This window comes from Oncorhynchus masou, chromosome 6 (assembly GCF_036934945.1).
Source record: "Oncorhynchus masou masou isolate Uvic2021 chromosome 6, UVic_Omas_1.1, whole genome shotgun sequence".
NCBI lineage: Eukaryota > Metazoa > Chordata > Actinopteri > Salmoniformes > Salmonidae > Oncorhynchus > Oncorhynchus masou.
Window position 1 is genome coordinate 34,566,510 of NC_088217.1, and position 25,230 is coordinate 34,591,739.

Consider the following 25,230-nt stretch of genomic DNA (forward strand, 5'->3'; position numbering starts at 1 on the left):
TGTAGTTTTTCAAAGCTTAGCCCACCGAATAGTGTCTGTGGAGTCAAGTTGCACTTCCTAAGGCTTCCACTAGATGTCAACCGTCTTTAGAAACTTGTTTCAGGCTTCTGCTATAAAGGAGGGGCTCATGAGACCTGTTTGAGTCAGTGGTCTGGCAGAGTGTCTCAGGCTCAAGACGCGCGCGCCCGACAGAGTTAGCTCTCGTTCCAGTGCTTTTCTTCAGACATAGGAATGCTCCGGTTGGAACATTATTGATGTTTTATGTTAAAAACATCCTAAAGATTGAATCCATACATCGTTTGACTTGTTTCTACGACCTTTTGTCTGGACGAAGTACTCGCACCTCATGAAGATGGATTACTGGGCTGAACACGCTAACAACAAGTGGCTATTTGGACATAAAATTATGGACTTTATGGAACTAGTCAGTCAGTTATTGTCAAACTGGGATTCAAAGGTAAGTGACTAATTTTAATGCTATTTCTATTGTGACACTCTTCTTGGCTGGAAAACGGCTGTATGCGTTTCTGTGGCTAGGTGCAGACCTAACATAATCGCAAAGTGTGCTTTCGCCGTAAAGCGTTTTTGAAATCTGACAGTGGTTGCATTAAGGAGAAGTTTATATTTACATGAATAACACTTGTATAGTTTATGATTAGTATTTCTGTCATTTGATGTGGCTCTCTGCACTTTCACCGGATGTTTGTTTGGGACAATGCATAAGTCGTATTCCTATTCATAACGCTATTACCACCGCTCTGATATCCAAACGTTATTTCCGGCTGTATGTAATAGCACAAAATAAATGGGCTCATGATGCAAGAAATAACACACAAAATAACTAAATACTGTAAAGTTGCTTAGGAGCTAGAAACAGAGCTGCCACATCTGTCAGCATCATCTTACTTACTCTTGGACAATGTGACTTTCATCAATATATTCTCCAGTTACTCTCAGATTTGAAAATGCTAATTAGCATCAAAGTAGACATCACGCAAGACTACAAATACCTCCAAGCTCCTGCACGTTATCTGCCCACAAACGCCAATGTAAACTGAGATTGTTGGATACAAATATTAACTTTATCGAACAAAACATACATGTATTGTGTAACATGAAGTCCTAGGAGTGTCATCTGATGAAGATCAAAGGTTAGTGATTCATTCTCTATCCATTTCTGATTTTTGTGACTCCTCACTTTGGCTGGAAAAATGGCTGTGTTTTTCTGTGACTAGGTGCAGACCTAACATAATCGTTTGGTGTGCTTTCGTCGTAAAGCCTTTTTGAAATTGGACACCGTGGTGGGATTAACAAGTTTATCTTTAAAATACTTCTATGTTTGAGGAATTTTAATTATGAGATTTCTGTTGTTTTGAATTTGACGCCCTGCAATTTCACTGGCTGTTGTCGAGGTGGAGCGTCCCACTGGTACCAGAGGGGTTAAGATGAGTTTAAGGGCCACCCGGGTGGCGCAGTCATCTAGGGCACTGCAACGCAGTGCTAGCTGTGCCACCAGAGACTCTGGGTTCGCGCTGTCGCAGCCGGGAGGTCCAGGTGCACGGTGTTTCCTCCGACACATTGGTGCGGCTGGTGTCCGGGTTGGATGCGCGCTGTGTTAAGAAGCAGTGCGGCTTGGTTGGGTATCGGAGGACGCATGGCTTTCGACCTTCAGCTCTCCCGAGCCTGTACGGGAGTTGTAGCGATGAGACAAGATAGTAGTTACTAACAATTGGATAACATGAGGAGAAAAGGGGGTAAAATAAAGATTTGTTTTTTTTATAAGATAAGTTTAATGCTAGCTTGCAGCCACAAGGTCATTTTGATGCTGCACTCACCTAACAGATGGTCAGCCTGCCACGCAGTCTTCGTGGATTGCAATTTAAATCAGCCATAATGGGCAGCCAAAAATGCCGATTCACGATTGTTATGAAAACTTGAAATCGGCCCTAATTAAAAATCAGCCATGCCGATTAAATCGGTCGACCTCTAGTGCAAAGACCGCATCGCTGTCTTGAAAGACTACAACTTGTCCTGAGACTTCTTGATGAAGCATGCTGAAAAATATAGGAATATGGCTTCTGAGCAGAGGGCAAGTGCATCAAGAGAGTTGCTTTCTCAGTTGCAAAAGCAGCAAGGACTTTTCACAAAACTGCATTCAGTAAACAACGGAATTGCGAGAACGAGCTATGTACTGTCCCAAAATTGCTAAACACAGCAACCCAGTCGCTGAGGGCAAATTCGTTAAAGAATGTTTAAAATGGACTCTGCAGCAATACTTTGCCCTGACATGTTTCCCTGTCAAGACGAAGAGTTGAGGACAGAGAATATGGAACAGTTGAAAGACAAGGATTTCACATATTTCTCCTTGGCCCTTAATGAGAGCAGTGATGCACGTGACACCACGCAGTTGTTAATATTCTTACGAGGCATAACCCCAGACTTTGAAATTACAGAGGAGCTTGCTTCAGTGCAGTCAATGAAGAGCACAACCACAGGGAAAGATAAGAGAGGTTAATAAGTGTGTGGAAAAGCTGGTACAGGGTTTTGAAAAGTTATCCAGTGTGACTACTGATGGTGCCCAAACTTGACAGGAAAACATGTTTGCCTTTTGAAAAGGATATAAGATCAAGTAGCTGAGTTGAACCCAGATCAGAAAATTATTTTCCTGCATTGCAATTATTCATCAGGTGGTGCTCTGTAAATGTGTTCTGAAAATTAGCCATGTTGTGGATACAGTCACTAAAGTGGTAAACTTCATAAGAGCAACATCTTTAAACCACAAGCAGTTTGTCTCACTGTTGGAAGACAGTCGGATCATGCAGATCTCCCCACCACACAAACGTGAGATGGCAGAGTTTTGGGAAGATGCTTAAAAAAGGTCTGGGCCTGAAGTCGGAGATTGCTGAGTTTTTGCAAATGAAAGGAAAATGTGGATTTCCCTCAACTGCAAGAAAGAATGGTTGGCTGATTTTGCCTTCACCGTGGACATCATGGCCCTCATGAATGAACTGAATTCCAAACAAGGGAAGGGCTTTTTTGCACATCAGATGTAGAGCCTTGTCAAAGCCTTCAAGGGGAAATTACTCTTCCTGACCCACCAAGTAGAAGCCAACAAACTCACACCTTCCATCCCCAACTAGTATGTTCCCTATCAGACAACCAGTGGGAGAAGTATACAGAATCGCTGCTGCATGCTTTGAACTGTGAGTTCGTCGTTTTGAGGCTTTCAAAATGTTGGAAAATATCATGCTGCTGGTTTCCTCTCCTTTCACCTTCAATGTGGATAACGCTCCCACTGACCTGCAACTTGAGCTTATCGATCTTTCAGTCTTTTCCCTCTGTGTAGTTCATTGCATATTTAATAAAGAAAATACCTACCAAAAGTAGAACAAGGATGTGGTTTATTTCTGTGCATGTTAAAGAAAATAAGTAGCATATCAGGACATGATTTACAGTAGATATATCAGTCAACACAGTCATACACATGTATAATCCTGTAATATGATTCTGGCCCACAAAGGCAAAAATATTTTCTGATGTGGCCCTCCATGGAACATAATTGGTCCAATGAATTTATGTAAATTAACTGATTCCCTTATATGAACTTTAACTCAGTAAAAACAAAAATTGTTGCATTTATATTTTTGTTCAGTATATATTTGTAATGTAGACAGATTATTTGTTTCTCTGTGGAGCACTCAGATTTGCATGGGTGAGGTCATGTCAGTGTGTATATGACTGAGTGGTTTTTATTGTTATTTATTAAGGATGCCCATTAGCTGCTGCCAAGGCAGCAGGCTACTCGTCATGGGGTCCAAACAAGAAAAAGGCAATTATATCACAATTTTTTTTTTTTTTAAATGAAGTGTTCATCATACAACACCTCTACAATACAAAATGTTGAAAACCACAATAAAACAATATTACAACAATAAAGTGTGGTGTTAACATATACATCTCTTCACAGTCAGCGTTGTTCCATAAGGTGTAGGTTTTTTTTACTGCTTGGTTGAGTTACTTGATGCGGAATTGAGTTCCATGTAGTACTGTGAGTTTCGCAGTGTCTTGTGGACTTGGGGACTGTGAAGAGACCCCTGGAGGCATGTCTTGTGGGGTATGCATGGGTGTCAGAGCAGTGAACTAGTCATTTGAACAGACAGCGCCGTGCTTTCAACATGTCAATACCTCTCACAAAGACAAGTAGTGATGCAGTCACTCTCCCCTCTACTTTGACCCAGGAGAGATTGACATGCATGTTATTGATGTTAGCTCTCCGTGTACATTTAAGGGCCAGCCGTGCTTCTCTGTTCTGGGCCAACTGTAGTTTGCCTGTGTCCCTCCGTGACACTTGACCGGGCAGTAGTCCAGTTGCAATAAGGCTAAGGCTGAGCGATTTTACGATTGGATCTTCTATCGACAATGTTTAATAGCCATCATTGATGGTGATGACATCAGCAAATGGCCTATTCCTCATTTGCCATACCATAAGTTAAGTACATACAGTACCAGTCAAATTGGACACACCTACTCATTCCAGGGTATTTACTATTCCAGGGTGGCTATTCAGGGTGGCTATTCTTCAAAATAGCCACCCTTTGCCTTGATGACAGCTTTGCACACTCTTGGCATTCTCGCAATCAGCTTCATGAGGTAGTCAGCTGGAATGCATTTCAATTAACAGGTGTGCCTTGTTAAAGGTTAATTTGTGGAATTTATTTCCTTCTTAATGAGTTTGAACAGTCAGTTGTGTTGTGACAAGGTAGGGGTAGTATACAGAAGATAGCACTATATTGGTAAAAGACCAAATCCATATTATGGCAAGAACAGCTCAAATAAGCAAAGAGAAACAACAATCCATTACTTTAAGATTTGAAGCTCAGTCAATACCAAACTGCAGTCGCAAAAACCATCAAGCACCATGATAAACTGTCTCTAATGAGGACCGCCACAGGAAAGGAAGACCCAGAATTACCTCTGCTGCAGAGGATAAGTTTATTTGAGTTAGCAGCCTCAAATAGCAGCCCAAATAAATGTTTCAGAGTTCAAGAAACAGACATCTCAACATCAACTGTTCAAAGGGGACTGTGTGAATTAGGGCTTCAAGATCAAATTGCTACAAATAAACCACTACTAAAGGACATCAATAAGAAGAAGAGACTTGCTTGGGCCAAGAAACACGAGCAATGGACATTAGACCGATGGAAATCTGTACTATGGTCTGATGAGTCCACATGAGATTTTTGGTTCTAACCTCCGTGTCTTTGTGAGACGCAGAGTAGTTGAACAGATGATCTCTGCATGTGTGGTTCCCACCGTGAAGCATGGGAGGAGGTGTGATGGTGCTTTTCTGGTGACACTGTCAGTGATTTACTTACAATTTAAAGCACACTTAACCAGCATGGCTAACACAGCATTCTGCAGCAATACGCCATCCCATCTGGTTTGGGCTTAGTGGGACTATCATTTGTTTTTCAACAGGACAATGACCCAACACACCTCCAGGCTGTATAAGGGCAATGTACCCAAGAAGGATAGTGATTGGAGTGCTGCATCAGATGAGCTGGGCTCCACAATCAACCAACCTCAACCCAATTGAGATGGTTTGGAATGAGATGGACCAAAGAGTGAAGGAAAAGCAGCCAACAAGTGCTCAGCATTTGTGGGAGCTCCTTCAAGACTGTTGGAAAAGCATTCCAGGAAAAGCTGGTTGAGAGAATGCCGAGAGTGTGCAAAGCTGTCATCAAGGTGGCTACTTCGAAGAAACTCAAATATATTTTAATTTATTTAACACTTTTGGTTTCTACATGATTCCATATGTGTTATTTCATAGTTTCGATGTCTTCAGTATTATGCTACAATGTAGAAAATAGCAAAAAATAAAAGGAAATTAACATGTAGGTGCCCAAACCTTTGACTGGTACTGTGTGGTAGTCAGACTAACATAATGCAATAGAACAATGTAGATTGTAGAAAAAGGAGATCACCAAAGCAGCGCAAAATGCCAGATTGGCCCTAACGTGTGTTTCTTGGCCCTAATGTGTGTTTCTCGCCCCTCCTATGTCGGTTGATCATGGACCTTTTGCAGCGGACACTCCATTGTCTGGCTTATTGTAAAAAAATAATAATAATCATAATGTCTCTTTCTCCCCAATCTATTTGAATGTGACTTGTTGGTCTAGGAATAGCCTACTACTTCATGATCAACCATTGAATGAATCTATAGGCCTAACGGAGTTCCCACAAAGAAAGTTGTTTGTGAATAGCCTTATTAAAAACATTGTACAGCAATAAATCAGAGAGAGAACAATTGCAAGAGACTAATCAAAAAGGAAGTTTAAACAAACCTGATACTTTTCTGCTTTAATTGAGAAAATTGTGGGTAAAATAAATTGTGCCATCCAAAACCCCTCCTTGCAAACCAGACAGACAATAGGATATAGGCCTACACATAGGCTACTGTTCATAAAAGTTGCAGTAGCCAACACATTACTGACAAACTTATAAAGTAATATATATAAAATGTTCCAAGTGTTTATTAATGTCCTTGATTGCTTAACAGGCAATCAGGCATAAGCTCCCGCAGCAGCACTTTCATTAAACAAATGATGAATTATCAAACAACTTCATCTTGTTTGTTTACAAATGGTGCATTTATATAGATGGACTAAACCAAACATTAGGAACACTGGCACCTATTACCATACCCCATTCAAAGGCAATCTTTTGTCTTGCCCATTTACCTTTTGAATGGCACATGCACAATCCACGTCTCAATTGTCTCAGGCCTTAAAAATGGTTCTTTAACCTGTTGATCTGCTCCTTGTCAGTAACAACCACATGGCTGAGCTCTAATCACCACTTCATTAAGTCAGGATTCCTATTTGACTCAGCCATGTCTCCTTGTCTGTCCAACATTTCCTCATCTCCCAGCCCTTCTAATGCGACTCGCCCTGATGCGCCTCCCTCTTTCCCCCCTGACCTGTTACAAAGTTTTTCTGTGCAGGCGTTCACTGAGTCGGAGGTGCTAAAGCAGCTCCTTAACTTGACCCCCTAAAACCATCTGGGTCAGATCCTTTCTTCTTTAAAGTTGCAGCCCCCATCATCGCTGAGCCCCTCTCCTCTCTGGGGAGGTTCCAATTGCTTGGAAGGCAGCCACGGTGCGTCCTTTATTTAAAAAGGGGGAGATTAATCTGATCCTAGCGGTTATAGGCCAATTTTAATTTTGCACCGTTTATCAAAAAGTGTTAGAAAAACTTGTCAATAATCAGCTGACTGGCTTTCTTGAAGTCTATAGTATTCTCACTGGTGTGCAATCTGCTTTCCACCCAGGTTATGGATGTGTCACCTCAACCTAAAGGTCCTAAATGATGAAACCATTGCCCTTGATTCTAAGCAATGTTGTGCAGCTATTTTCATTGACTTAGCCAAAGCTTTTGATAGGGTAGATCATTCCATTCTTGTGGTCTGGCGAAGGAGTATTAGTGTCACAGAGGTCTTTGGCTTGGTTTGCTGACTAACGCTCTCAAAGAGTGCAGTGTATAAAGTCAGCACCTCTGCTGTCTCAGCTCATGACTGTCACCAAGGGAGTACCCCAAGGTTCGATCCTAGGCCCGACTCTCTTATCAATTTACATGAACAACATAGCTCAGGCAGTAGGAAGCGCTCTCATCCATTTATATGCAGCTGATATAGTCTTATACTCAGCTGGTACCTCCCCAGATATTGTGTTAAACGCTCCAGAACAAAGCTTTCTTAGTGTCCAACAAGCTTTCCCTGCCCTGAACATCTCCAAAACAAAGGTCATGTGGTTTGGTAAGAAGAATGCCCCTCTCCCCACCGGTGTAACTACCACCTCTGAGTGTTTAGAGCTTGAGGGAGTCACCTCATACAAGTACTTGGGAGTATAGACTTGGTTTCCTCAATCATAATCGCACCTCTCTCACCCCAGCTGCCAAACGAACCCTGATTCAGATGACCATCCTACCTATGCTCGATTATGGAGACATAATTAATAGATCGACAGGCAAGGGTGCTCTTGTGTGGCAAGATGTTCCTCACCAGATTTGCCACCAATGCTCCTTATAGGACACATCACTGCGCTCTATACACCTCTGTAAACTGGTTGTCTATGTACCCATCGCAAGACCCACTGGTTGAGGCATATTTATAAACTCTCTTAGGCCTCACTCCCCCCTATCTGAGATACCTACTGCAGCCCTCATCCTCCACATACAACACCTATTCTGCCAGTCACTTTCTGTTAAACGTCCCCAAAGCACACACATCCCTGGGTCGCACCTCTTTTCAGTTCGCTGCAACTACAGACTGGATTATGTTGGAGGCGCTTCCATTAGACAGATCTCTGCTATATCATGGATCAAGAGTTGACGTAAGGCCAAATAAACAGGTTGTTTTTCCAGCAGCAGACTATGATCGATAATGTCAAAAGCTGCACTGAAGTCTAATAAAACAGCTCCCACAATTGTCTAATTAGCATTTTTCCCCGCCAATCATCAGGTCATTTGTAAGTGTTGTACAGTTGAGTGCCGCTCCCTATAAGGTTGTCTTCTGCTGGAGACTCACCAGGTCGATGAGGTCACTGAGATTCTTCTCGATCTGCTGGGGAGGAAGACGCCTCATCAGGTCCAGAGCACAGTCCAGCTGCTGGTCATTCTGAAACACACAAAATAAGAGTCAGCTTTTGATACACATTCCAACACAATGTATAGTTCTGCAAAAGAAAGTCTAAAAGCAAGTTGCACTTGCCCTTTGTCAATTTTATTTTACAAGAGAAAATTAACTTGATCCTTGCCAAGTTCAACCCTGCAGAAAGAGTCAACAGTTTAAGCTGGTCTTGGAATATAAGAAGTTGACTGTTCACAGTTGATTTTCATGAATCTTTTAAAAGGAGATTAAATTCATTTTAAAGTGTTTTAGTTTAAAATGCATCCCCATCACTGTCTGCATTTAAATCAACCAAAATAGTTTGAATTGACCACAGAGCCAAAAAAGTTCCCGGCCTCCCACACAGCCCCAGCAGAATGAGGAGGCAGCCAGTGATGGATGCATGTTACATTCTTACGGTAGATACGACAGATCCGAGCCAGGCCGTGACTAGGGCATGTAGAGAACATTTACACCCTGACAACAATAGCCATACACTCACTCACTGCATCCTAAGATTACATAGGTCATGGAACTAGCTGCTCATGGTTTCAGTAACAGCCTTCATCAAAGCAAAACTAAGTGGCATTGTTGAGCATGTGATAGGCCTATCTAGTACACTAGGCAACTTTACAACACATGGCAGATTCCTTTAGGGGAGTGTCTTAATCTACAACTGGGCCCTGGCTAAAAATGCAACGCTTTAGACAGGGTCAAACGTGAAAAACATTTCGCAACCACGGTAGTTAGAAGACAGATTGACTGGTTGCCATATAAGGCAATGCTGTGGAGCCTCCAGTTATTGATACAGGCCCGTCATTTTATGGCATCTAGAAAGGTCAACATTATTTTAAGTCTATGTAAATTATTTGATTGCTTGAGAGCTCATAAATGAAGACAATATAGTTCCCATCAACTGAAAATATGACTAAACCTATACCAAAAGGATGTGAACGATTCACTCTAACCCTGGCAATTTGACTGGTAATGGGTACACTCACAATTACTGTCTGGTATTGTAATGCAATCATTTCCACAGTAACATAGAATGTTCATTAAAAATGATGTTAAAGGTCAAATGTGAACAGCATAGTGGATAAATTTCCACAACTTTGAGAGTTGAAGCGTGAGGCTCAACTTCTCCTCTGTTTTGGTCCCCTGGCTACCACGCTGTGAACAGCGTGAAACGATCGCATGCACATGCCCAGATACTGTGTGTGACTGTGTGAGAGCGAGGTGTTGCATCTCACTCATCTCAATATCTGCGGTGCTGCTCATGGCAATGGCAATTCACTGAGTCTACCTTTAACTGTGGCTCATGCAATGTTTTTTTCCCAATGCAGTAGAGTTAAATCAACAAATCACAGCATGGATGGGTACACTTCCTGCTTTTACTTCCTGCTTTGCTCCTATGGGTACACTCGCAAAGGCCGCCAGTCCACCCATTATGCCATCATTGACTTTAAATGGGGACGTCCATTATATTTATTCTATTTCTATGGCAGCACATGCAGTCAGGAGCGGAGGAGAGAAGAAAATGTGCCTCTTTTTTTTATTCTTACATTTTTTTTTTTATGATGCCTGCTGTGGACTCAGGCTTGCCTTTTTGAATACAGGCCCATTTGTGAAGTGTTGTATTACAGACAACTTTGTCAAACAAGCACATATAAATAAATGTGATTAAACTGAACTTCAGAAAGAAGGATGAATGAATACGGATTGATTCATGGCATCAGTCCCTCCACAAGCTCTCCTTATGTTCAATTACTGAGGAGATCTAGCAGTGGAACAGAGAGGATTGTTGTTTATAGGGAGAAGCTAAGCTAGAGGAACACCTAGCAGAGACTTCCCTGAAGGTGATCCCTCTCTGAACTATGGTGATCAGGATATCAGCATGCAGGGAAGGACAGGCCAGCCACAACATGAAACCCCTGAGAAATGTACAGGACTAAGATATCTGGAGTAGAGGTCGACCGATTAATCGGCATGGCCAATTAATTAGGGCCGTATTCAAGTTTTCATAAGGATCGGTAATCAGCATTTTTGGACACCGATTATATTGCACTCCACGAGGAGACTGCGTGGCAGGCTGACCACATGTAAAAGGAACCATCAGCTTTCATATGTTCTCATGTTCTGAGCAAGGAACATAAACGTTAGCTTTTTTACATGGCACATATTGCACTTTTACTTTCTTCTCCAAAACGGTTTTTGCATTATTTAAACCAAATTGAACATGTTTCATTATTTATTTGAGACTAAATTGATTTTATTTATGCATTATATTAAGTTATAATAAAAAAGTGTTCATTGAGCATTGTTGTAATTGTCATTATTTTTTCTATATACATTTTTAATCGGTATTGTCTTTTTTTGGTCCTCCATTAATCGGTATCAGCATTGAAAAATCATAAATTGGTCAATCTCTAATCTGGAGCAACTGAAGTCAAGTTTATATTCATCCAATTTGAACTTAACGCAGTTCCGACTGTAGTCCTATTCCAATTAAATAAACAAAAGTAACAGAATTTTAGTAAGTACTGATAAATAGTGCAGCAACACACTAATCTTAAGAGATGGAAAGACAACAAATTGAGATATAGCCTAGAGCCCTAAGAGTCTAGAAACAACAAACTGAACACCTGTCAAAACACATGGTGGTTCTCATAAACAACATCTGATTCGCAAACAAAAACACACCAATGCCAATATTCAAATTCACAGGAATACCAGTAATCAACTCAATGTCTTTCATTTTATACACATCAGCAACCACAGCTAATGAAGTCAAGGAAACCCTTAAAGAGTTGCAGTCTGTTTTGGAATGGGTGGCCAGTAATAAACTGGTCCTTAACATCTCTAAAACTAAGAGCATTGTATTTGGTACAAATCATTCCCTAAATTCTTGACCTCAGCTGAATCTGGTAATGAATTGTGTGGCTGTTGATCAAGTTTAGGATACTAAATTACTTGGTGTCACCTTAGATTGCAAACTGTCATGGTCAAAACATTAGATTCAAAGGTTGTAAAGATAGAGGTCGGCCCGCTGTGGCGTTTTTGACACCACTCCACAAATCAAGTCCCGCAGGCTTTAGTTTTATCTTATCTTGAATATTGTCCAGTCAAGTGCAGCAAAGAAAGACCTCGTTAAGCTGCAGCTGGCCCAAAACAGAGAGGCACATCTTGCTCTTCATTGTAATCAGAGGGCTAATATTAATACTACACATGCCAGTCTCTCTTGGCTAAGAGTTGAGGAAAGACTGAATGCGTCACTTCTTGTTTTTATAAGAAAGAATGTGCAGGAAATTCCAAATTGTTTGCGTCGCTAACTTACACACAGCACACACACTTACCCCACCAGACATGCCACCAGGGGTCTTTTCACAGTCCCCAGGTCCAGAACAAATTAATGGAAACGTACAGTATTATACAGAGCCATGAGTGCATGGAACTCCTTTCCATCTTATATAGCACTAGTGCAGAAAACCTGGTTTCAAAAACCAAAATCTCACAGCACAACACCTCTCCCCCATTTGACCTACTTGTTGTGTGTATGTACTGACATGTATGTGTAACTGATAGATACATTTTAAAACATTAACATGTGTATGTAAATTGTAAAGTCTTGCCGAATGTCTTTTTCGTTATACATGTCAGACCCCAGTTAAACTAGATGTCACCATTGGCGTCGGCTAATGGGGATCCTAATAAATCCAAAATCAAATGCCAAGTCATCAGATGAAACCAAGGTAGATACAAGCCATAAGAAGAGCAGCTGACTATAGGAGAGTCACACAGACAAAAGCATTCCTTCCCTAAACAAACTTCAGTCTCCTGAACACAGCCAAGTTTTTCAGATCATGTACTGCATGCCCTTCTCACACTGTTGGGATGTTTCTAGGCAGATGAATCAGTCTTGTTCAGACGACACCTGCACTCCCTGACACTGTTTACCAATGCCCTAGTCTCAGTGTAAACACTGCCGGACCAACTGCCCCGGGGGCTGAGAAGAGCAGCGAGGATGGACCAACATGATGGATGAGGTCAGCGGGTGGCTGGGGAGACAATCCATCTGCTCTCCATTATATTGTATTAGACCTTCATTCCAAGTGTGCAACATTCATAAAAGGAGTAGAGTGGAGTTTGAGGTGTGACTGTAGCTAGTTAAATTTGTTGGTGACAAGCCAGTCACATTACTTCAAGTGTTTAAAATAATAATAAACAAGTGTGTAATGGTAATGTTTTTTTTGCATATCCCCACTCCCCTGCAGGAAGTGGGGTCATGGCTAGGGTCGCCATTGTACAGCATCCCTGGAGTAATTTGAGTTAAGTGCCTTGCTCAAGGGCACAGTGAAATATTTGTTAAAATGTTTTCAACTTGTCAGCTCTAGTACTTGAACAATCCACCTTTTGTTTACTGGCTCAATGCTCTAACCTCGAGGCTACATGCCCCATAATATAGGCCTATAGTCGGAAAATAATTGCTACTGTTATTTTTCACTGTTTTATTTCTTTACTTACCTACTGTTCACCTAATACCTTTTTTGCACTATTGGTTAGAGCCTATATGTAAGCATTTTACTGTAAGGTCTACTACACCTGTTATATTCCGCACACGTGAGAAGTAAACTTTGATTTGATTTGCCATGCACGTGACAATGGTGGTTGAATATATTGTCAGGTGCACCATAATATGCCTAACATTGAAAGGGTGTTGGTGAATTATTTCATGAAACAATTTCAGTTACATTATTAAACGTGTTCTACAAAAAGTTACACTGACAGTAAAGTCAACAAAAGCTACAGAACACGTAATTCACATTGTTGAAGTCAATTGAGTTGAGTTGTGGTTTACACGTCGCCTCAAATCCAAAGGAGGGAAGGGGCGGAGCAGGCCGATTTTAGCGACAGGCAACCCAGCGCTTGTACTATTTTAACCATGGTGTGTGTGTCTGCAAGAAGAGGGGGTAGCGAGACCCCTTTAATCCCCGAACTAGTTTCTCAATCCAAAACATCCTGTAACTTTATTCTGCGCGCGGAACATCAAGCTGGCTAGTTAACAATGAAAATCGGAGTAACATTCATAGCTAGGTCGTTTAGCTAACTGTGGGTAGATAATTTATATGAATGTATATGCCTCTGTCGAAACGTAACACAGCACTTCCTATAAAAGGACAGATGGCATGCTAGCTGGCTAATATCCCTTAGCAGCCCCACCAAAAAGGACCCATTCCTCCAGCTCGTCTCCGCGGCCTTACCATGTCTGCGGCGCTCAGTGACGATCTCGGAGAGGAAATATGCTTTACACGTACGTTTTATTGTGCTTGCACAACTTGTTCTTCTATACTGTTGTTGTTTTTATCCCCACCATGTAAATTATGTTTCTTTCGCCTCCCTCACGGAACCCAGCCCTGTCAGCGAATTAACTTCCTCAACCGGGTACAGGAAGGGGGATCGTCACTACTTACCACAGTCACAAAGTTATAAACCCCACCCATTTCTATAAAAAAAAATATATTTTTTATCTGATCTTAAACGTAACCCTAACCGTAACCACACTGATAACGTTGTGAATAACCATAACCTTATATTAAGACCAAAAGTGACATTTTATTTTTCATGAATGTTTACGATATGGCCAATCGTATATTTGTGGCTGTGGTAACTAGTGGAAACACAGGAAGGGAGACGGTGAAAAATGCGGAGATTGCATGTCCGGGTCACACCACTCCTTCTCTGAAACAGCCAATCGGAGAGGAGTAAGTAAGGGATTGCCAAGTATGGAAAAGAGAGGAGTGGTGAATGGTAAAGAGTAGATGAACAGAGGGACGAGGGGAGGGGAGGGGAGGGGAGGGGAGGGGAGGGGAGGGGAGGGGAGGGGGAGGGGAGGGGAGGGGGGGAGGGGAGGGGAGGGGAGGGGAGGGGAGGGGGGAGGGGAGGGGATGTATACAAACCCTGGAATACAGAAGCAATGTATTGGCCATTGACCTGTGTTTGATTTGCTAGACATGTTTGATGTAGCAATGTAAGTTTATTTTTGTATTATGAATAATAAACATTAAAATATATATATATATTTATTGTTATTATTATATTTTTTTTATATAAATTTAAAAAATGTATTGGCTATTGAGAGGGTTTTGAAGATGGGCTCCCCAGTGGTGCAGTGGTCTAAGGAACTGCATCTCAGTGCTAGAGCCATCACTACAGGCCTGGGTTCTATTCCAGTCTGTATTACAACTGTCTGTGATTGGGAGTCCCATATGGCTGTGCACAATTGGCCCAGCGTTGTCTGGGTTAGGCTGTCTTTGTAAATAAGAATTTGTTCTTAACTTACTTGCCCAGTTAAACAAATAGGGATGAATGGAATTCTACACTATATTTCAATTAAATGTTTCAAGGACAAAATTACATGTATTTAAGTATTTTTGTTGTTGTAGTAACATTAGTAGTCAAAAGAAATCTGAAGGAAAATGTTTTATACATTTGTTCATGTTTAATTTGTATGTTTAGCTCACATAATATAATGTTAAAGTATACATTAACGCGGGCTTATGTTGAAAATAATAGACCTTTCAAACGTTGTATGCATCTCAGCAACATTATCGGTAAGCGACATGATGCCTACTGTACCAAAGCGATTTAAACAGGAGTGACGTGTGTTGATATATAGGCTAACAGAATTGGTTAAAAAAAGTGTTATGCTTGCTAACATAGTAGGCAATAATTAAGAGTAGGCAGAGTGATTGCTTAAGGTGAAATTTATATCAAACGTTTTACCATTGCAACATTTGAAGTAGGACTATGTCACATTCAACGTGGTTTTATGGAGCGTGGAATAGAGTTCCATTCAATTTAAGGGCTTTATTGGCATGGGAAACATATGTTTACATTGCCAAAGCAAGAGAAATTGTGACGCCTGCTCCCGCTCCCCCTCCCTGGCGCTCAAAGGCGCCAGGCACCCCAGCATTACGCACTCCTGACACCATCATTACACACACCTGCCTTACCTCATCACGCTCATCAGCGAATTATTGGACTCACCTGGACTCAGTCACCTGTTTATTACCTCCCTTATACTTGTCAGTTCCCCAGCTCTGTTCCAAGCTGCTTCATTGATTGTCGTCTGTCTTTTGAAAATGTTTCATTTTTTAAATTTCACCTTTATTTAACCAGGTAGGCCAGTTGAGAACAAGTTCTCATTTACACCTGCAACCTGGCCAAGATAAAGCAAAGCAGTGCAACAAAAACAACAACACGGTGTTACACATAAACAAACGTACAGTAAATAACACAATACAAAAATCTATGTACAGTGTGTGCAAATGTAGAAGAATAGCGAGGTAAGGCAATAAATAGGCCATAGTGGTCGAAATAATTACAATTTAGCATTAACATTGGAGTGATAGATGTGCAGATGATGATGTGCAAGGAGAGATATTGGGTTGCAAAAGAGCAAGAGGATAAGTAACAATATGGGGATGAGGTAGTTGGGTGTGCTATTTACAGATTGGCTGTGTACAGGTACAGAGATCTGTAAGCTGCTCTGACAGCTGATGATTAAAGTTAGAGAGGGAGATATAAGGCAACAGCTTTAGTGATTTTTGCAATTCGTTCCAGTCATTGGCAGCAGAAAACTGGAAGGAAAGGCGGCCAAAGGAAGTGTTGTCTTTGGGGATGACCAGTGAAATATACCTGCTGGAGCGCGTGCTATGGATGGGTGTTGCTATGGTGACCAGTGAGCTGAGATAAGGTGGGGCATTACCGAGCATATACTTATAGATAACCTGGAGCCAGTGTGTTTGGCGACGAATATGCAGTGAGGGCCAGCCAACGAGAGCATACAGGTTGCAGTGGTGGGTAGAATATGGGGCTTTGACAAAACGAATGGCACTGTGATAGACTACATCCAGTTTGCTGAGTAGAATGTTGGAGGCTTTGTAAATGACATCGCCAAAGTCATGGATCGGTAGGATAGTCCGTTTTACGAGGGTTGCATCACTGCCTGCTACGGCAATTGCTCGTTCTCTGACCGCAAGGCACTACAGAGGGTAGTGCATACGGCCCAGTCCATCACTGGGGCTATGCTGCCTGCCATACAGGACCTCTACACCAGGCGGTGTCAGAGGAAGGCCCTAAAAATGGTCAAAGACACCCAGCCACCCCAGTCATAGACTGTTCTCTCTACTACAGCATGGCAAGCGGTACCGGAGTGCCAAGTCTAGGACAAAAAGGCTTCTCAACAGTTTTTACCCCCAAGCCATAAGACTCCTGAACAGGTAATCAAATGTCTACCCGGACTATTTGCATTGTCTGCCTCCCCCCAACCACTCTTTTTACGCTGCTGCTACTTTCTGTTTATCATATATGCATAGTCACTTTAACTAAACATTTATGTACGTACTACCTCAATTGGGCCGACCAACCAGTGCTCCCCCACGTTGGCTAATTGGGCTATCTGCATTGTGTCCCACCCACCAACCGCCTCTTTTACGCTACTGCTATTCTCTGTTCATCATATATGCATAGTCACTTTAACCATATCTACATGCACATACTACCTCAATCAGCCTGACTAACCGGTGTCTGTATGTAGCCTCGCTACTTTTATAGCCCCGCTTGTAACGGCTTTCCTCCTCCTCTTCTGAGGAGTAGCAAGGATCGGACCAATACGCAGGGTGGTAAGTGTCCATGATACTTTAATAATAACTGAAAACGACTCAATACAAAAATAACAAAGTGAATGGAAATGAAAACTGAAACAGTCCTGAATGGTGACACAAACAACAAAACAGGAAACAGTCACCCACGAAACACAGGTGGGAAAAGGCTACTACCTAAGTATGATTCTCAATCAGAGACAACTAACGACACCTGCCTCTGATTGAGAACCATACCAGGCCAAACACAAAACACAACATAGAAAAACGAACATAGACAACCCACCCAACTCACGCCCTGACCATACTAAAACACAGACATAACAAAAGAACTAAGGTCAGAATGTGACACCGCTACTGTATATAGCCTGTCTTTTTACTGTTGTTTTATTTCTTTACCTACCTATTGTTCACCTAATACCTTTTTTGCACTATTGGTTAGAGCCTGTAAGTAAGTATTTCACTGTAAGATCTACACCTGTTGTATTCAGCGCATGCGACAATTAAACTTTGTTTGGCAGCATGAGTGAAGGAGGCTTTGTTGCGAAATAGTAAGCCGATTCTAGATTAAATTTTGGATTGGAGATGCATAATGTGTGTCTGGAAGGAGAGTTTACAGTCTAACCAGACACCTAGGTATTTGTAGTTGTTCACATATTCTAAGTCAGAACCGTCCAGAGTAGTGATGCTAGTCGGGTGGGTGGGTGCGGGCAGCAATCGGTTGAAGAGCATGCACTTAGTTTTACTATTTCTTAAATGCAGTTGGAGGCCACGGAAGGAGTGTTGTATGGCATTGAAGCTCGTTTGGAGGTTTGTTAGCACAGTGTCCAAAGAAGGGCCAGATGTATACAGAATGGTGTCGTCTGCGTAGAGGTGGATCAGAGAATCAACAGCAGCAAGAGCGACATCATTGATAGATACAGAGAAAAGAGTCGGCCTGAGAATTGAACCCTGTGGTGCCCCCATAGAGATTGCCAGAGGTTCAGACAACAGGCCCTCTGATTTGACATACTAAACTCTATCTGAGAAGTAGTTGGTGATCCAGGTGAAGCAGTCATTTGAGAAACCAAGGCTATTGAGTCTGCCGATAAGAATGTGGTGATTGACAGAGTCTAAAGCCTTGACCAGGTTGGTGAAGATGGCTGGACAGTACTGTCTTTTATCAATGGCGGTTATGATATCATTTAGGACCTTGAGCGTGGCTGAGGTGCAGCCATGACCAGCTTGCAAACCAGATTGCATCGTGGGGAAGGTACGGTGGGATTCGAAATGGTCGGTGATCTGTTTGTTAACTTGGCATTCAAAGATTTTAGAAAGCAGGGCAGGGTGGATATAGGTCTATAACAATTTGGGTCTGCTCTTATTCTCCATGGACTTTACAGTGTCCCAAAACTTTTTGGAATTAGTGCTACAGGATGCAAAATTCTGTTTGAAAATGCTAGCCTAAGCTTTCCTAACTGACTGAGTATATTGGTTCCTATCTTCCCTGAACAGTTGCATATCGTGGAGGCTATTCAATGCTAATGAGAACACCACAGGATGTTTTTGTGCTGGTCAAGGGCAGTCTAGTCTGGGGTGAACCAAGGGCTATATCTGTTCTTAGTTCTTCTTTTTGAATGGGGCATGCTTATTCAAGATGGCGAGGAAAGCACTTTTAAAAAGCAAACAGGCATCCTCTACTGATGGGATGAGGCAAAAATCCTTCCAGGTTACCCGGGACAGGTCGATTAGAAAGGCCTGCTCGTTAAAGTGTTGTAGGGAGCGTTTGACAGTGATGAGGGGTGTGATCGCTGAGATCCTGGTTGAAGACAGCAGAGGTGTATTTAGAGGACAAGTTGGTCAGGATGATATCTAAGAGGGTGCCCATGATTACAGATTTAGGGTTGTACCTGGTAGGTTCATTGATAATTTTGTGAGATTGAGGACATCTAGCTTAGATTGTAGGACTGCCCGGGGTGTTAAGCGTGTCCCAGTTTAGGTCACCTAACAGTACGAACTCTGAAAATAGATGGGGGTTAATCAATTCACATATGGTGTCCAGGGAACAGCTGGGGTCTGAAGGGTGTCTATAACAAGCGGCAACGGCGGGAAACTTGTTTCTGGAAAGGTGGATTTTTAAAAGTAGAAGCTTGTATTGTTTGGGCACACACCTGGATAGTTTGACAGAACTCTGCAGGCTATCTCTGCAGTAGATTTCAACTCCGCCCCCTTTGGCAGTTCTATCTTTTTAAATATTATTATTATTTTTTTAACCCCTTTATCGTGGTATCCAATTGTTAGTAGTAACTAACAGTACAGGCTTGGGAGAGACAAAGTTTGAAAGTCATGCGTCCTCCGATACACAACCCAACACAGCCAACCCGGAAGCCAGCCGCACCAATGTGTCAGAAGAAACACCGTGCACTTGGCAGCCTTGGGTAGTGTGCACTTCACCCGGCCCGCCTCAGGTGCGCGATGAGACAAGGATATCCGTACCGGCCAAGCCTTCCCTGAATCAGATGACGCAATGCCAATTGTGCGTCGCCCCATGTACCTCCCGGTCGTGGCCGGTTACGACAGAGCCTGGGCTCGAACCCAGAGTCTCTGGTGGCACAGCTGGCGCTGCAGTACAGCGCCCTTAACCAGTGCGCCACCCTTGGCAGTTCTATCTTGTCGGAACATGTTATAGTTAGGGATGGAAATTTCAGGATTTTTGGTGTACCTAGTTCTGATGCTGTTCCTGTCCTGTTGCATGTCCGTTCTTTATTAAATGTTTAACTCCCCGTACCTGCTTCTCATGTCCAGCGTCAGTCCTTACAGAAATAGATAATAAACAAAAGTGACTGTACATTACACTTCCAAAAGAATAAAGACATTTCAAATGTTATCTTACAGTGAAAAAGTATTTTGTTTCTGGTTTCCTTTGACAGCTCTTTGGTCTTGGCCATAGTGGAGTTTGGAGTGTGACTGTTTGAGGTTGTGGACAGGTGTCTTTTATACTGATAACAAGTTCAAACAGGTGCCATTAATACAGGTAATGAGTGGAGGACAGAGTAGCCTCTTAAAGAAGAAGTTACAGGTCTGTGAGAGCCAGGAATCTTGTTTGTTTGTAGGTGACCAAATACTTATTTTCCACCATTAAATTAATTAAAAATCCTACAATGTTATTTTCTGGATTTTTTTCCCTCATTTTGTCTGTCATAGTTGAAGTGTACCTATGATGAAAATTACAGGCCTCTCATCTTTTTAAGTGGGAGTACTTGCACAATTGGTGGCTGACTAAATACTTTTTTGCCCCACTGTATGTATATATACAGTGTTGTAATGATGTGCAAATAGTTCAAGTACGATAGGGAAAATAAATAAACATAAATATAGGTTCTATTTACAATGGTGTTTGCTCTTCTTCTTTTCTACTGGAAATAGGTCACAAATCATGCTGCTGTGATTGCACACCGTGGTATTTCACCCACTAGATATGGGAGTTTATCCAACTTTGTTTTGTTTTTGAATTCTTTGTGTGTTTGTGTAATCTGCAGGAAATATTTGTCTCTAATATGGTCATACATTTGGCATGAGGTTAGGAAGTGCAGCTCAATTTCCACCTCATTTTGTCAGCAGTGTACACATAGCCTGTCTTCTCTTGAGAGCCAGGTCTGCCTTTGGCAATTTTTCTCAATAGTAAGGCTATGCTCACTGAGTCTGTACATAGTCAAAGCATTCCTTAATTTTGGGTCAGTCACGGTGGTCAGGTATTCTGCCACTGTGTACTCTCTGTTTTGGGCCAAATAGCAATCTAGTTCTAATTCTTTCCAATGTGTTAAGTAATTATCTTTTTGTTTTCTCATGATTTGGTTGGTTCTAATTGTGTTGCTGTCCTGGGGCTCTGGGGGGTCTGTTTGTGTTTGTAAACAGAGCCCCAGGACCAGCTTGCTTAGGATTTTGATTATTAGAGGGAATCAGCCTAATTCTGCATTATTTGGTGTTTGACATTGTACACAGATTCTTTTTTTTGCAGGATTCTGCATGCTGTCTCATTTGGTGTTTGTCCCATTTTGTGAATTCTTGGTTGGTGAGTGGACTCCAGACCTCACAACCATAAAGGGCAATGGGTTATATAACTGATTCAAGTATTTTTAGCCAGATCCTATTTGTTATGTCAAATTTGATGTTCCTTTTGGTGGCATAGAAGGCTCTTCTTGTCTCTCAGATCGTTCACAGCTTTGTGGAAGTTACCTGTGGTGCTGATGTTTAGGCCGAGGTATATATAATTTTTTGTGTGCTCTGGGGCAACACTGTCTAGATGGAATATGTACTCATGGTCCTGGGAACTGGACCGTTCAATTCTCGGGCTGACTCTTTTCTCTGTATATATCAACAATGTCACTCTTGCTGCGGTTGATTCCCTGATCCACCTCTACGCAGACGACACCATTCTGTATACATCTGGCCCTTCTTTGGACACTGTGTTATCTAACCTCCAAACAAGCTTCAATTCCATACAACACTCCTTCTGTGGCCTCCAACTGCTCTTAAAAGCTAGCAAAACCAAATTCATGCTTTTCAACCGTTTGCTGCCCACACCCATCCGCCTGACTAGCATCACTACTCTGGACGGTTCTGACCTAGAATACGTGGACAACTACAAATACCTAGGTGTCTGGCTAGACTGTAAACTCTCCTTCCAGACTCATATCAAACATCTCCAATCCAAAAACAAATCTAGAATCGGCTTTCTATCTCGCAACAAAGCCTCCTTCACTCATGCCGCCAAACTTACCCTAGTAAAATTGACTATCCTACCGATCCTCGACTTCAGCAATGTCATCTACAAAATAGCTTCCAATACTCTACTCAGCAAACTGGAAGCAGTCTATCACAGTGCCATCCATTTTGTTACCAAAGCACCTTATACCACCCACCACTGTGACCTGTATGCTCTAGTTGGCTGGCCCTCGCTACATATTCGTCACCAGACCCACTGGCTCCAGGTCATCTATAAGTCTATGCTAGGTAAAGTCTATGCTAACTCAGCTAACTGGTGACCATAACAACACCCACCCGTAGCACGCGCTCCTGCAGGTATATCTCACTGGTCATCTGTTAAGATATTTTATCAAGGTTTAAGATAAATGATTAAATAATTCTACCCAGAAACTTAACCATTAGGATTAGAGGTTATGTAGCATGGACAAGGGCTAATTAGAAATGATAACCATTGTGGAAGAAGGAATGTATGTGTGTACCGAAAGTAAGCAAAGAGAATCCTTAACCTATGTTTGAACAGACCCAGCTATAACTCTGTGGAGATAAAAGAGGACAGCGAGAGCCCCTCCAGGTTTTCCGTATCTGGGGGGGACTGGAACTGTCAGCTAAGTGGTAATAAACTGTGGCGAGACTTCAGGAGATAATCCAGATATAGTGTGTAATGTATGTGCGTTAGTGGGTTGGAATGGACTTTTGAAGCAGCTTTGTCCTTGTCGGAGAGGAGGAGGGACATTTAAGACGCTATGACGTTATGTGTGATATATAAACTAATGTACATGGTATTTTAAGTAGAGCTCTCCGGAATAAACGCTATTGATTAATTTTGAGACTGATCTTTGTCCTATTTTATGCAAATAAGAACCTGACAAATTCTTAGAAACGGACAAAGTGTTTTGCTTTGTTATAATTGAATTGGTTAATGAACACATAGGAATATAATTCCTCCAACATCATCCCCAAAGCCAACACCTCTTTGGCCGCCTTTCCTTCCAGTTCTCTGCTGCCAGCGACTGGAACGAATTGCAAAAATCGCTGAAGCTGGAGACTTACATTTCCCTCACTAACTTTAAACATCAGCTATCTGAGCAGCTAACCGATCCCTGCAGATGTACAGTACATAGTCCATCTGTAAATAGCCCACCGAATCTACCTACCTCATCCCCATATTGTTTTTATTTACTTTGCTGCACTTTTGCACATCAGTATCACTATTTACACACCATCATCTGCTCATCATCATCTGCTCATCTATCACTCCAGTGTTAATGCTAAATTGTAATTACTTTGCTACTATGGCCTATTTATTGCCTTTCCTCCTCATGTCATTTGCACACACTGTATATAGACTTTATTTTTTTTCTATTGTGTTATTGACTGTACGCTTGTTTTTGTTTTTTGTCGTTGTTTCTGACGCACTGCTTTGCTTTATCTTGGCCAGCTAGCTTACCTGGTTAAATAAAGGTGAAATAAAAATAAAAATGTTTAACACACACTTGTTGTTTGTGAACATGGATTTTATAATGTCGTATGTTTTTCCCCAAACACAACTTTCCATCACTTTGTATAGCAGGCCCTCATGCCAAATTGTATCAAAAACTTTTCTGAATTCAACAAAGCATGAGAAGACTTTGCCTTTGCCATTGTTTTGGTTTGTTTGTTTGTCAATTAGGGTGTGCAGTGTGAATGTGTGGTCTGTCGTATGGTAATTTGTTAAAAAGCCAATTTGACAATTGCTCAGTACATTGTTTTCGCCCAGGAAATGTCAGAGTCTGTTGTTAATGATGACGCAGAGGATTGTCCCAAGGTTGCTGTTGACACATATTCCATGGTAGTTATTGGGGTCAAAATTGTCTTCACTTTTGTGGATTGTCTAGAAGGGATTGAATTTGCTGTTGCCTAATTTTTTGGGGGTAGATTTCCACACTACTTTCCTTCCATCTATATAATTTCTTAATATCATTAACTTCCTTTGGCTTTGATGCCGCATGATTGCGCAAAGCTCTGTTCAAGTGGAGTGAGATTTTTCTGTGATCTGATTGACTGTGTATGCTCTAAGAGACTATGGGTTGAGGCCAGTGATAAAGTAGGGCATGTGGGGAGGGAATGAGTTCATTTTCGATGCCTCATCGCGATTGGTTATTTATTCCTGCCATCTTTTGCAACAAAGTAAATGAACACCTACCATAGAGATAGATAGTGGACTCAAATCAAATGTTATTTTTCACATGCGCCGAATACAACAGGTTACCTTACCGTGAAATGCTTACTTACAAGCCTTTAACCAACAATGAAGTTTTAAGAAAATATTTACGAAATCAACTAAAGTAAAAAAATTAAATACAAATAAAATAAGTAACACAATAAAATAACATTAATGAGGCTATATACGGGGTATCGGTACAGAGTCAATGTGCAGGGATACAGGTTAGTCGGGGTCATTTGTACATGTAGATAGGACTCATCTTTGTAGCTGTGCCATTATAGTGTATAGTGTATGTGACAGCATTGACAGCGCCATTGAAGCTATCTCAATTTGAAAGTAGTCAATTTTCTTCTTCATGATTGACTGATCCCTTCTGATGACCTGGTTGGACATGACTCCAACATGATCACTAGGAGGGATCAGCCAATGAAGTCGGATGTCCCACCCAGTTGTCTACATTATGGTGGAAGCCCTCAATAGCGCTCGCCAACTTGTCATCCTAAAAACTCGTAAAATTAATGGTGAAAGAATATGATTTTGGAATAAACGCAGAAAATAAGGTCTGAGGTTAACATGCTTGGCTGATCCCTTCTGATGACCTGGTTGGACATGACTCCAACATGATCACTAGGAGGGATCAGCCAATGAAGTCGGATGTCCCACCCAGTTGTCTACATTATGGTGGAAGCCCTCAATAGCGCTCACCAACTTGTCATCCTAAAACTCGTAAAATTAATGGTGAAAGAATATGATTTTGGAATAAACACAGAAAATAAGGTCTGAGGTTAACATGCTTAGGAAATCTTATAAGTTATGTTCTGAGATATGAGATAATAGCAGTTATGAATTATGAAGCCTTTATATACTTCATGTGCCTTTCAAAAAAATATAATAAATTCTTCCAAATTCACAAAAAGTGATGTTAGCTGATGAAGATGATCTCATAGAACAAAACGT

General features: G+C 41.6%; 1 protein-coding gene across 1 annotated transcript in view; it reads right to left on the reverse strand.

The window, feature by feature from the left end:
- Window positions 1–14,120, reverse strand: part of LOC135541976 (F-actin-capping protein subunit beta) — a 33,397-nt gene extending 19,277 nt beyond the window's left edge. Inside the window, exons 1-2 of the mRNA XM_064968514.1 lie at window positions 13,923–14,120; window positions 8,584–8,673 (exon numbers count right to left, since the gene is read on the reverse strand). Coding sequence (XP_064824586.1) covers window positions 8,584–8,673; window positions 13,923–13,925 — 93 coding nt within the window. The 5' untranslated portion in view covers window positions 13,926–14,120. The remainder of the gene's footprint in view (window positions 1–8,583; window positions 8,674–13,922) is intronic.
- Window positions 14,121–25,230: the final 11,110 nt, after the last annotated feature.